The 14,649-nt window shown below is 36.0% G+C and overlaps 1 protein-coding gene and 1 pseudogene across 1 annotated transcript; one reads left to right on the top strand and one right to left on the bottom strand.

Annotated features, from left to right (window-relative positions):
- Positions 1–8,973: 8,973 nt before the first annotated feature.
- OR9K2 (olfactory receptor, family 9, subfamily K, member 2) lies at positions 8,974–14,533 on the top strand. The gene has a single exon (XM_002752568.6). The coding sequence runs from the start codon at positions 9,295–9,297 to the stop codon at positions 10,234–10,236; it is 942 nt and encodes a 313-aa protein (XP_002752614.1). The 5' UTR covers positions 8,974–9,294; the 3' UTR covers positions 10,237–14,533.
- On the bottom strand, positions 10,908–11,944 carry LOC128928561 (aldo-keto reductase family 1 member B1 pseudogene; annotated as a pseudogene).
- Positions 14,534–14,649: the final 116 nt, after the last annotated feature.

The following is a 14,649-nucleotide window of genomic DNA, read 5'->3' as shown; positions in this document are numbered from 1 at the left end:
AGATCATCTACTCTTTGTTTCTGAAGGGTGTTCCGAATCTCTCTGTATTGTAGATATTTCTACAGTTTTCTATAACATGTCGCTGTATTTTTCTCCTTACATGTCACCTTTAGCCTTCCGTGTTCCCCTTCTGTTTGAAATTGTTCACATATATATGTTTTATGTATAATTCTCGTAAACTCTCAATCAGCATAGCTGTTCTTAAGCATGAGCCCATCCAAGTTTGAACTAGGGGTGAAAATAATGAGATGGTGAGGGACTTCCTAAGTTTTAAATAAAAATCTATTCATCTAAAGATCATGTAATTCCATTTTCTTCCCAATTGCTTTGATAAAAAGAAAACAACATGACAAAATTATTGGCAGGCTGAAAAGCCTAACAGAAAACATTTGCTGAAAGCTGGTCTTTGGCTGTTTGTTTCCACTTTTATAATGATGATTAGGAAGCACCTGGACCAAGTCTGCAAGGCACCATGCCAAATGGAGCAGAAAAAAGTTGATCAGAAATTCATTAAATTTACATCTTGATACAAACTATTTTCTGCCTAGAAACAGTAGGAATATAATAAATCCCAGTGGGGAGATTCTGGGTTTTTTGGGTAGGACTGAAAATGAAAAGTTTTTGTGCTGTAGTTGCAATTATTAGATGATGAAAGAGAGGAGTTCTAGGAGCGCTAGTGATTGGGAGACTGGGAGACATGGTTTTTTGTTTTTTGGTTTTTTTTTTTTGGTCTATATGTAGAGTTCCAGTACAAACCCCCTAAATGATTTATGGACTACTTGACATTGTCTATAAACCATCAACCAGTGACTTTTTTGATGCTAACTCATCTTCTCCAACTTCTAAAACTGAAGAAGCTCCAGGACAATCTCTTTTGACAAAATTGTTTAATTGTTTAATTTAGTTCACTTCTAAAGGATATATTTAACATGAATAACAGGCCTTAGATTCAGAATAAAATGATTTATTCTTCATAATTGAAAAAAGAATAATCCATTTTTTTAATTTTTATTTTTATTTTAAGTTCTGGGGTACACGTGCAGGATATGCAGGTAAACATGTGCTGTGGTGGTTTACTGCACCTATCAACCCATCATGTAGCTATTAAGCCCCGAATGCATTAGCTATTTTTCCTAATGCTCTCCCTTCCCCCACCCCACTCCCTGACAGGCCCTAGTGTGTGTCGTTTCCCTCCCTGTGTCCATTTGTTTTCATTGCTCAGCTCCTACTTATGAGAACATGCATTATTTGTTTTTCTGTTTCTGCATTAGTTTGCTGAGGATAATGGCTTCCAGCTCCATCCATGTCCCTGCAAAGAACATAATCTTGTTCTTTTTTATGGCTGCATAATATCCCATGGTGTATATGTACCACATTTTCTTTATCCGGCATTTGGGTTGATCCCATGTCTTTGCTATGTGAGTAGTGCTGCAGTGAACACATGCATGCATATATCTTTGTAGTAGGATGATTTATATTTTTTTAGTATGTACCCAGTAATGGGATTACTAATTCAAATGGCATTTCTGGTTCTAGATCTTTGAGGAATCACCACACCGTCTTCCCCAATGGTTGAACTATTTTACATTCCCACCAACAGTGTAAAAGTGTTCTATTTCTTTGCAACCTTGCCAGCACCTGCTGTTTCTTGACATTTTATAATTGCCATTCTGCCTGGAGTGAGATCTTGGTATCTCATTGTGGTTCTGATTTGCATTTCCCTAATGATCAGTGATGTTGAGTTGTTTTTTTTTTCTTGTTTGTTGGCCACATGAATGTCTTCTTTTGAGATGTGTTTGTTGATGTCCTTTGCCCACACATAATGGGGTTGTTTGTTTTTTAATGTAAATATTTGTAAGTTCTTTGTGGATTCTGGATATTGGACTTTTGTCAGATGGATAGATGCAAATTTTTTCTCCCACTATATAGGTTGCCTCTTCGCTCTGATGATAGTTTCTTTTGCTGTGCAGAAGCTCCTTAGTTTAATTGGATCCCATCTGTCAATTCTTGCTTTTGTTGCAATTGCTTTTGGCAATTTCATCATGAAATCCTTGACTGTGCCTATGTCCTAAATGATGTTGCTTAGATTTTCTTCTAGGGTTTTTATCGTTTTGGGTTTTACATTTAAGTCTTTAATTATCTTGATTTAATTTTTGTATAAGGTATAAGGAAGGGGGCCAGTTTCAATTTTCTGCATATGGTTAGCCAGTTTTTCCAGCACCATTTATTAGATAAGAAATAATTTCTCCATTGTTTTTGTCAGTTTTGTTGAAGATCAGATGGTTGTAGATGTGTGTGCTCTTGTTTATCTAGTTCTTTTAGTTGTGATGTTAGGGGGTCGATTTGATATCTTTCTAGCTTTCTGATGTGGGCATTCAGTGCTGTAAATCTTCCTCTTAACCCTGCTCTAGTTGCATCCCAGGTAGTCTGATACATTGTCTCTTTGTTCTCATTGGTTTCAAAGAACTTCTTGATTTCTGCCTCAATTTCATTATTTCTAAGATAGTTTCTGAAATTAGCTATCTTTCTTATTTTAAAAATGCAATTAAATTGAGTTGAGATTCTTGATTTCATGTGTTGTGCACAGAGCATATAAATATTAGATGTAACTAGTGTTTCGGGATGTGGAAATCAATATTTATTAGAAACTTCTATTCCAAATTAGTTCTAGCACATGCTAGACATCAGTGGAGGGAAATTGGTGATACTGCAGGGTTTCTAAATACTGAGGCAAAACCAAATAACGAGTAGAAATTCTGAGTAGTTATTCTCACCGAGGGAACCACTGGGGAGAGAGACTCAAGAATTGGGGAGAGTTTTTGAAGAACCTACAAAAACTCATTAGCAAAATGGTCAGTTTTCAAGATTTTCCTAGCAGGAGAACCATGGTGGTAGATCATAATAATAGTATCTTTTAAAACAGAATTTTCCTATTCTCTTTCTTCCTTTCTCCACTTCAATTATGAAAGGTTAGAGAGCTGGAAGAGAATTCCCATGCAAAGAAAGACTAATCTAGCAGAGTTTAACTCTTCTGCCTCCATGTCTGTCACTCATAATTCAGGTTCTGCTATTGGCTTCAGAACATGAGCAGAAGAATCATTGTATGCTAGTTACTGCATTCATGGTTGAAACTCAACTTAGGGAAAGGGTTTCAATGTATTAAGCAGTGGGCTGCTTCTCCCCAATCCTCCCTAACAATTCGTTGTGTGGACTTTCATCTAAAAGGTTAGTGGCTTTTGCTTGGGATCAGTGCTCTGTTCATGTTCCTGCTGATCTCCAAACACATTCCTGTTGCATTAAGACTTGAAAGGTTTGTAGATGTGTGTTCAGGCACAGGATGCTGAAAGCTTGTTACTACTCTTAGTTTGTAAATTGTCCTTTTGATACCATCTTGTTTTCTTTTTGTAGGTATAAATAAAAACACTGTTGACAAAAAAAAAAAAGACTAAACTAAATCTTGCACCCACTCTTCTATTGCAGAGCTCTCTGCATGTGATATGTTATAAACTTTAAAATAGGTGTTTACCCACTATCTCTGTGTATTTTACATTATTATATAACATCCACCTTGATATCTGGTCTGTATTATCTATGTATTTGTGGATTAAATATTTATTAAACTAACTTCATATACTAATCCTTTGTATTCCATCCTGTCTTTCATATTTGTAGCTATGCCACCAAGCCAGGATTGAGAGAGGGGTTGGCATAAGTTGTTTGATATGCTAATAGGACTTCCAAATGGACACCTGGTTTTAAACAATACAGACTAAATTCATATTAAAGGCAATATTTGAAGTTATGATGGTAAATGAATACATCAAGTGTTTAGAGCTTTTGTGGATACTCTCAATAAGTTATTTTAGCATAGAAGTGAAAATAAAAGCGTAGGAACGAAATTCAGGTTGTGAAGTGAATGAATGAGTAACAACAGGGAGTCAGGAAACACCAGTCCATTCTTGCAATGGGAGTAGTAAACTGAGAGTGACTACAAGCAGTAGAGGAAGGAGGGTGGGACTGAAAGCTGGGGATACACGTTGTGAGTCAGATTGTAAAGAGTTCACATTCTAAGCAAATTTCTGGATCTTCAGCTTTGTAAATTGGAATTATCATAGCTCACACAAGTGAACAGTTTCTGAGATGATAATTCAGCATATCCATAGACAAAATGTTGAATGTATAAGGGTTTATTTTATATATTAAGTTTGTAGTTATATATACATATCACAATGATTGGAATATATCTGATAATTTGATACAATATCTTAGATTATTAGTTTTGTTAAGAATTAACAAATTATTAGTTTTGTTAAGAATCAGCAAAAGTGAATTGAAACCCTTTTCTGATTAAGGAAATTGTCATTCAGAAGATTATCATATAATGTACTTTTATCTAATAAAATGTTTCATAGTCTTTGTGAATAAAAGGCTAGACTTATAGTGGTCCAAAAAGTATACATTTCTTAAGCTGATTAATTGATCTTCATTAATCTGGAAGCAGGCTTTATCAAACAACCTTGAATTATTTGTTTAAAAATTATTTCAGGGGCCCGGCGCGGTGGCTCACGCCTGTAATCCCAGCACTTTGGGAGGCCGAGGCGGGTGGATCATGAGGACAAGAGATGGAGACCATCCTGGTCAACATGGTGAAACCCCGTCTCTACAAAAGTACAAAAAATTAGCTTGGCATGGTGGCGCATACCTGTAATCCCAGCTACTCAGGAGGCTGAGGCAGGAGAATTGCCTGAACCTAGGAGGCGGAGGTTGCGGTGAGCAGAGATCGCACCATTGCACTCCAGCCTGGGTAACAAGAGCGAAACTCCATCTCAAAAAAAAAAAAAAAAGTTATTACAATGAAAAGTTGAAAGCAATGAAATAAAAATTTCTTATGTCCAAAAACATGCAGTACTCACTAACAAAACATGAAGGGCACACAAATGTATTACATTGGCTCATATAACATGAGAATATAGTATGAATGCAGCAACCTAAAAGATAAAAAACGGTTCAATATAAAATGCTGAAAAAGTGTAGTTAGAGAGAGAAAGGACAATACAAGAAAAAAAAAAACAGAACAAGAGTAGGAAACACCAAGCTTGGTCCAAAATAAAACAAAAACAAAAATAAAACTAAAGGGTTCTTTTGACTGAAAGATCAGTAAGAAACAACATTCAAAAAATATGTTCTGTCTCATATGCCTGAAAAGAAGTATACATTGCAAGTAATTAGGCTTCATATTTCAAATTGATAGACTGTGTACAACCTGATGACAGATTGTGGCAATAGATTTTTTGAAAAGGATATTTAGAAATTTTTCAATCGCTACTAAAAGATCCTAACAAATTAATGATGCTGAATCCAGAAATGTAGACTATGGAGCTTTAATGTATTTGTCTTTTAAAATTTTGAAAGAATGTCAGAACGTATAATAGAAGTATTCAGTAGACTTTCAGAAAGCAGAATAATGGGTAGAGACTGACATTTATGTGGGTGGAAGTTACGGAGAAGCCAACTTTATCTTCATATAAAGAAAAATGTTATCATAAGGAATCTTGTCCAAAGTAACTTGGTGATTACCCCAAGAGTATTCAATAAGTAAAGAAATCACACTTAGTTTTTGCTCCTTGTATGTCCTCATGGGATGGCTCTAGAGTTTAACCTTGTTATGAAGTTATAATTGACTTATTTTTCAGCCTTCTCTCAGAGGAACTTCTGCCTCCAAAATTCTGTAAAATGTTATGCTGCAATTCTCTGAATAATTTCATGAGATTGGAAAAAACTAAGACTACTATGAATTCTAGCTGCTGCTATCTTTGTAGGTCACCAGGGATCAGGGAGTTTCATTCACCTTAAATTTCCATTTTGCTCTCATCTTCAATCTAAGGCCTCTGAAATGTGTCAGCAGGGAGGCAAAAGATTTTCACGCAGTTTGATTTCATAGATTCAATTAACATTTATTCAGTTTTTGTAGGGAAATACCCATTATTTGCTGAGAAAACTACAGAGATTCCCAGTCCATCGTCTTCATCCTGTGTGCAGGAAGACATCTGTAACAGGTTTTCAAACAAAATTAAAGAACAAACTTTAATAATGGTAATGGGAAATTATGGACCTAGGCATAACCGCTAAGAACATGGTCATACCATGCCTATAAGGGTACTTATTTTTGCTGGGGATTAAACATCATTTGAGATATTTAATTTTGATGTGGCCATTGATCATTTATACTTTTTAATTTTTTTATAGAAGGAAGTAAAAAGAATTTGGAACTTTACTGTTTCATGTAAACAGTTTGTAAGACAGAAGAAACATAGGTTCAGGTAAGAATAATTATAAAACAATAAATCATACGTTTTTAGTATTATAAGCCAGCCAGAACATGTTTAATATGCTTCAATATATTTTTTCTCAAGTTTCAAAATGTTCTATGCCACAGATTAAAAATTATCAACATGAAAATAAACTTCAGTATTCCTATCTCGTTGCTTGAAGAAAGATCATAGCTAAATCAGACTGGGAGCATGATACTTGATATATAAAATCTAGTCCTAGTGATGTGTATTCTATAATCTTTCTTGTTTCACTGCTTAGAAAACCTCACAATCATAAAAATTCTCCTTTATCTCTATTCCAATTATTCCATACCAAAATTGGCTCTTTAACATTTTTTATTAATGGAGATGAATCTTTTCATAGTCAATGTTCTATAATTTTGCATGAAAATATTTTCATGGTCAATATCCTATAAATTTGCATGCAAATTCTATAATTATAATTCTGTAATTATTCTAAAGTCAGGCTTGCTCTCAAAAGCCTATCTGTACTAAAGTTGCTATGTTCCAAGAACCTCTTACCTAAAAGTTTTATCATCTTTAGTATTTTAAAAATAAGTGTTCTTTAAAAATTTAGGAGTGAGTTTATTTATTTATTATTGGTCATTTAGTAATAAATCAAAGGTGGTTATTACCTTGTAATAAACATCTCATCTCATGTACCAAACATATTGTAAGTTGGAATTACATTTAATTCTTTTTTGTCTTCATTTTTAATGCCAAATGCAATACTTGACACAGAATAGATGCTTTAAAATGTTAACTAAATGTATTAGTTGATAATCAGACAGATGAAATGCATCAATTCTCAAAAAACTAATATGTCACTTTCATAAAGTGTCAAAAAGTAGCATTTGATTTGGTATAAGAATTTAAGGGTTTTTTCCTCTTTCTCCTGCTCTTTTCCCTCCTCCTCCTCCTCCATTTCTTCCTTTTTTAAAAATAAGATTAAACAACAAGGCTTGTTAAGCTTGTGAGTTTTTTAAGAGTTTATATGCCATTGATATAAAAATTATATATACTTAAGGTATAAGACTTGATGTTTTAATATCTATACATTGTGAAACGGTCACCACAATTAAACTAATTGTCACAAGCTTGTGACATATTGCAGAAGGGAGACATACATGTAAAATGATTTTAGCATGTCTTAAAAGTCCTTACTATTCTCTATAACTGATCTCCTTTTCTCATTTCAAACCAACAAATGATGGCTGAGGTTTGAAACTGTTCCATTCAGCTTCACACCTAAAATGCTTCATTCTATTCTAGGAATCAAATTTAGTCATTCTCGTGTATGTTAAGCTGTAAGTCTAATTTATCTCCCCAAATAAAACCAAATGACTATACATTTATTTGAATAGATTTCAAATATATGGTGGGGCAGTTGGTGTGAGGACAGTGGAGACTGAGAATACTAATATTATTGTGTTCAATCATTTTTTCTGTTGATTTGAAGGTGTTTGAATTAATTTTAGTCTTTTTTGGATGAGGTCGTTGAGAGAGGTAACAAATGAAAGATGTAAGGAAGATCTTGAAGGCTTTGGGATCTGAGGGACTTTTGTAGAACACAGGAAAATAAAAAAAGTAAACCTCTTACACCTCTTAGAGTTGAGGGAAGATGAAGAGTCAAAGAGGAATTCTGCACGTTCTGTAATTACGATTGCTAGTGTGGCACTTATTTCAATTTTGGCAAAGATATTTTCTGGATCATTTGTTTGTTTTTATTATCCATACCACTCCTCGGAAGGATGAATGACATTTGGTTTAAATGCCACCAAAGAAGAAACGATGTGGTATGATCATCTTTAACTGATAGACAACTTAATAGACAGTGAGTGTGTTGCTTTACACAAAGACAAAAACCAGAAATATTTCAAATTAACCAAAGTTGTTTTGGTTGCTTAATAGGCCACCCAAATTCAAATAGGCTAATTTGGATGCATTTAAGAAATTAATGTTATTTATTCTTAAACTACTGAACTCTTACCATCAGCTTAAGAGTTCAAAAAATTTTCTATATAACTTAATGTATTATTTTACACAGTATGGACTGCATAAAATCATATATTAGATGGTATAGCAAATATAATTTTCTTAATTTACACCTATTTTTTTCTCAAGTTCAGAAAAGTTTGATGACATGACCTCCTTGACAGGTTTATGTAGATAAAAGCAGAATCAGTAAGTTTTACAGAATAAAAAACATAAAGACATTGTCTACATTTTATTTTTGTCCTTAAATAAAATTAAACTATTTCCAGGAGCTGAAGACTGGTTGCATTTTAAAAGATCCCTGTATGCCTATGTAACGAACCTGCATGTTCTGCATATGTATCCCATTTTTTTAGAAGAAATAAAAAAAACAAATAAATAAAAGATCTCTAAGTAAGACAGTTGACTGATAATTTCCCTGAGGTTGTAAGAGCTCTTTTGGTAGCAAGTTCATGTTACTTGGGAATGTACTTTTAGCTTTCTTTTCCCTTACTTATTGGTTTTCTTATTACCACTTTGAAACAATGTGTTTTTAAAGGAAAAGTGAATATTACATGATACTTTAAAACTTAAGGATGAGTCTTTTTTTTTTTTTTAGTATTAGGAATTTGCCGACAATATTTTGAAATCAACATCTCAATCACAAATGACATCTCATAAACCATCTTATGCAACAAGGTAGAGAGATGTACAAAAGTATCAAACTACATTGTGTTGAAATTATTACTAGGCTGAATACAAAATACTGTACCTGGGTCCAACCTCCATTGTTAGCCAGTTGTATTACCTTAGGCAAGTCAAAATAGCTCTCATCTTTCATTTGCTCATGTGTGCAAATGTAATGGGACAATGAAGGCATATGCCAACTGTAAAGTTTTCTTTAATGTTAAGTGTTTTTGTTATAGTAGAGAAAGTATAGAACATTTATTTGCTGACTTTCTATTATACATTGAAGCAGAAATTTGCCATGGGTGACAAGGGAGGAGACAACCATTCAGAAGTGACTGACTTCATTCTTGTAGGCATCAGAGTTCGTCCAGAGCTCCACAGTCTCCTTTTCCTACTATTCCTGATTATTTATGGGATGGTTCTTCTGGGAAACCTTAGCATGATTGGCATCATTGTGACTGATCCCCGGCTGAATGCACCAATGTATTTCTTCCTAGGCAATCTTTCCATCATTGATCTCTCCTACTCTACTGTTATTGTACCCAAAGCCATGGTCAACATCCTATCTCAGAAAAAGACCATATCCTTTGCAGGTTGTGTGGCACAGCTGTTCCTTTACGCACTTTTCATGGTAACAGAGGCCTTTGTTCTGGCAGCCATGGCCTACGACCGCTTCATTGCCATCTGCAACCCACTCCTCTACTCTGTTCGCATGTCAAGAAGTGTCTGTATCCAATTGGTGGCTGGTTCCTATCTCTGTGGCTGGATCAGTTCCATCATTCAAATCAGTGTCACGTTCTCTATGTCTTTCTGTGCCTCCCGAGTCATTGATCACTTCTACTGTGATTCTAACCCGATTGAAAAGATCTCCTGTTCCAATGTCTTTATGAATAAGATGGTGTCACTTAGTTTGGCTGTCCTCATTATTTTGCCCACAATAGTTGTTATTGTGGTATCTTATATGTACATCGTGTCCACAGTTTTACAGGTTCACTCCAGTGAAGGGAGGAAGAAAGCCTTCTCCACTTGCAGCTCCCACTTGGGGGTTGTAAGTTTGCTCTATGGAACTGTCTCTTTTGTGTATCTCACGCCTCCAAACAACCCTGAGCTTCGTAAAGTGGCTTCAGTATGTTACATTTTGTTCACACCTATGTTGAATCCTTTAATCTACTCTTTAAGAAATAAGGATGTTAAAGATGCCGTGAAAAAAGTCTTATGGAAGAAAAAATTTTTACTCTAAATGTGCTTTCATTTGTTTTTCTGTTTCTTGTATCAATTATTTTTTACTGCCTGGTTTTCTAGATGTAGACATTTAAAGTTCAAGTTAATTATTTGCTGAGATGAAGTCTTGCCCTGTCACCCAGGCTGGAGTGCAGTGGCGCCATCTTGGCTCACTGCAACCTTTGCCTCCCGAGTTCAAGAGGGTCTCCTGTCTCAGCCTCTCAAGTACTGGGATTACAGGCGTGTGCCACCATGCCTGGCTAATTTTTGTAATTTTAGTAGAGATGGGGCTTCGTCATGTTGGCCAGGCTGGTCTCAAACACCTGACCTCAGATGATCCACCCGCCTTGGCCTCCCAAAGTGCTGGAATTATAAGCGTGAGCCACTGCACTCAGCCAAGTTTATTTATTTATTTATTTATTTATTTTCACAAAAGCACTTTCTATTTGAGGCAAAGAGAAGTCTTCCTGAAAGGATTACAGTTCCAAGCAGTCAAAACTCAGCTGTTAGTGGCACCATTTTGACTTGGCAGATTTTGCTTCTCTTTGGTCAGAAAGGGTATTCAGGTTGTACTTTCTCCAGTGGGGCAAAGAGAAAGGCAAAGCAAACTGGAAGAGACTTCTACTCTACGGGCAGGCCTCGTCAGATCCAACATCAAGCCAGGCATGCTCTCGCTGGCCACTCGCTGTCCCACTGCTGAATGACACAGGCTATACTACATTTGCAAGGAAAAAAATGAGGCAGGAAACACAGGTAAAGGTCACTTAGGGATGAGCAGGCATCCACAGCTTCAAAACTCTTTATGGAAGGGGTAATCCTTGTGGGAGACAGCGCTCACCAAGGCACAGACCCTCCAGTTCCTGTTGTAGCCGAGTAAGGTGGTCATATCCTCGCTGCTCAGTTCAAAATCAAAGACCTGAAAGTTCTCAGCAATGCATTCTGGTGTCACAGACTTGGGGATCACCACCAGGTTCCTCTGCATGGGGAACCGGATCAGCACCTGAGCTGTGGTTTTATTGTGCTTGTCTGCGATTGCCTTGATCCTGGGATCCTTCAGGAGGGAAGGGTCCTCGGGCTTGGCCCAGGGCCTGTCGGGAGAGCCTAGGGGGCCGTAGGCAGTCACCACGATGCCTTTGGACTGGCAGTACTGGATTAACTTCTCCTGAGTGAGGTATGGGTGGCACTCAATCTGGTTAAATGCAGGCTTATACTTTAAGCCAGGTTTGTTTAAGATCCTCTCCACCTGGAGATGGTTGAAGTTGGAGATGCCAATAGCTTTCACCAGCCCTTCATCCACCAGTTCTTCCATGGCCGCCCACATGTCCAGAATGTTGGTGTCACTGGGAATCATGTTGCCTGACTCATCCAATGGGAAAAATTCCTTCCCAGGCTTAAAGCCAGTTGGCCAATGAATAAGGCAGAGGTCCAGGTAGTCCAGCTTCAGGTCACTGAGTGTCTTCAGGCAGGCTCCTTTCACCAGGCCGTTCTCATGGTACATGCACCACAGCTTGCTGACGATGAACAGCTCCTCACGCTTCACCACCTGCTCCTTGAGCTTCTCCTGAATGGCTACCCCCACCTCATTCTCATTGTGGTACACGTGGGCACAGTCGATGTGGCAGTACCCAAAGTCGATGGCCACCTTCACAGCCTGGAGGGGACTTCCAGGTGCCCAGCCCGAGGATGGGCATCTTGGCACCGTTGTAGAGCACGAGGTGGCCTGCCATTGTTGCTGTGCTCCCCAGACCCCCACCCAGAACAATACCAAGTTTATTTATTTTTTAAAGCAACTCCTTAAGTTGAATAATTTCCCATAATGAATGTTATGCATAAATTACTTTTTCCCAAGGAAATGTTAAATTGGAAAGTTCTGGACATTTATGAAAATGTGTTATGTTTCTGTAAATGTAATGTATTTGTCACTTTCTTTCTGCATCTTCACATAATAATATGTTAGGTGAAATGGGGAGGTATAATATTTTATTATTTCTCTTTGCTTGCCTAGGTGAAGTTTAGATACAGGAAATACTTTATATGGTGATTAACTTGGAGACTGTGTGTCTCAGCTGGTTGATATGCAAATGACATTTGTTATAAATGCTAGTATTGTGTTTTGGTTTTGATGACATGCCAAAGATGTGAGAGCATGTGTATCTGATGAAAAGGAAATAGAATGGAAAAATAACCTTTTCCATTAAGAGCATTAAGGAAGATAATACTCTTTGTTGAATTAAAGGGGCCAAAGAAGAAGATATATGGGCAAATTGCTTTGATTTGGTTTAAATCAAGATATTTTATTTAATGCTCTGTGAATGACAGTCATCTCTGTTTTTCTCTAATGAAAACATTTTCTTATAATTCCCTGATGTTTTCAGCTCATGCTATCTTCTGGATAATATCAATTATTGGTTATAAATATGCAGCTAGTGAAAGTTCTATATTGAAATGAAGTCAGCTTGAAAATCTCAGTTACAGATATCACAAGGTTTTACAGTAGTCTATATGAATGGTTGAATTATATGTGTGTGTATGTATGCATGCATACCTTACAGTAGCCTACATGAATGGTTGGATTACATATGTGCACGTATGTATACATGCGTATGTTTGTTGCTATATATCTGTGTGTTAGTTTGGGTATGAGATGTTTAAAAATGTGATTAGCCCTAAACTTCAAATGTCAGTTTAGAAAAGGGTAGTTAAGAGACTGCTCCACAGCTTTGACAAGTATCAAGGGAAGCCAGATTCCAGAAAAAGTCATGTCAGAGTTAGTATTTTGCAAATGATTTAAGTAATACTTTAAACAAACAGTTGCAATTCCTAAATCTAGGCAATATCACCAAAGACAAAATCTAAACCTAAGAAATAAAATACAACTGTCAGTTTTGTTCATATACTCGACATCGTAAAAACCTAGCATATGGATCTTTAGATCTATTTTTTTCTATTTTTGTTTAGTTGGTGAAGTCTCCCTTGATGAATGTACAATGGCATGCATATTTGTAGATTAAATTTTATTAGGGGAAGGGATTTGAGGTTAATTATTCTTATCTAGGAGAAGAGAAGGAAGCTACAAGACGTAACAAATCAAGGTTACATTTATCCCCCCTCCCAACGCCGGTCAATATGCCATTTCTCTTAATGCTTAATTTCATAAAAATAATGTTTGAGAGCACAATAGAAATTCAACTCACTTGGGAAATGAATTTTCGGTGTAAATTATTATTAGTCTGGAGGTTTTGCTACTTATACTGAATGCCCATCAGCCTTAGACTGCCATTCTTTGATGCATCTACTAAGTGTGAGTACTTAAAGACCACTGGGGATAGGCAGGAGAATATTGCATAAGAATGCAGCCTAGATCCATTTGCTTTAGTCTTAAATATGTTGGATTACATATCCTGCTTTGTAGCCATAATAGATTACAGTATTCCAGGGAATAACCTCATAAGTGGCATTGCCTAAACCACTTCAAATATTCAAATAAATCCAGAAAAAAATGGAAAATCCAAGACAAACTGCTTTCTTTTAAATTACCATAAAGATTTTCCTTGGTAAATTTTTTTTCTGGGTTTATATGCCTCATTTAAAAAGTAGTGCCCAATTTATAACTTTCTTGTTACTTGTGCCATTGAGATTCCATCAGAACAACCCTATGTCATGCCACATTTTGTTGGCTCTCATTAACAAAGTGTTTTATTTTAAAATTATGTGTAGATTGCTTTTGAAACATTACTACATCCAAGAGAGTTTGAAGTTCACATTCTGCATCCTATACATCAAAAGTTTTTATTTAGAGGAGACTTTAAAACTTGATGCAAAATCCACATTGAAAAAGCTTTTACTATAATGATATGATCTTGAGAGACTGAAGATTGTATTAGGCATCTTAAACCCTGAAAGTACCTGTAATGCATTGTTTTATTTTTCCTGGTTATAACTTTTTGTACATACACATATACTGATTGATCTGTAGCATGATATACTTCAGTTTGTCTTTAAATTTGATGTCATGTTGGAGTTTACCTAACATTAATTCTATTAATATTTGGTGTACTGATATGGAACTCTGGTGAAGGTACATAGAATACTGTTTTCTATTACCAGGATTACTAAGATTCTCTGACTCTGATAGTTGCAAATGATAAGCACTGACATAAATTTCACAAATATGTTAAAGTCACTAAATTAAACGTTGTTTACTAGCACCCAGAGCTTGCTCCTCTTGCCTTCAGATAGTTTCAACTCCTTATTATGAGATTTAAATTGTTATGTTGATTGAAGTAGCTGAACTAATAAAATATTATAAAAATGTTTCAGTGGGTGGATCGATACCGAACTATGTTATTTTTGCTCTTGTGAGTTGAGGATGAGACATCACTTTGCCTAATATCACAATGCCAGAATAGGTGATAAAATCAATAAAAATTCT

This window comes from Callithrix jacchus, chromosome 9, assembly GCF_049354715.1.
Source record: "Callithrix jacchus isolate 240 chromosome 9, calJac240_pri, whole genome shotgun sequence".
NCBI lineage: Eukaryota > Metazoa > Chordata > Mammalia > Primates > Cebidae > Callithrix > Callithrix jacchus.
The sequence above is the reverse complement of the archived record's forward strand: the minus strand, read 5'-3'. Positions and strand labels throughout refer to the sequence as shown.

Coding starts and splice junctions, on each gene's coding strand:
- OR9K2 (XM_002752568.6), top strand. CDS start 9,295: ATGGGTGACAAGGGAGGAGACAACCATTCAGAAGTGACTGACTTCATT.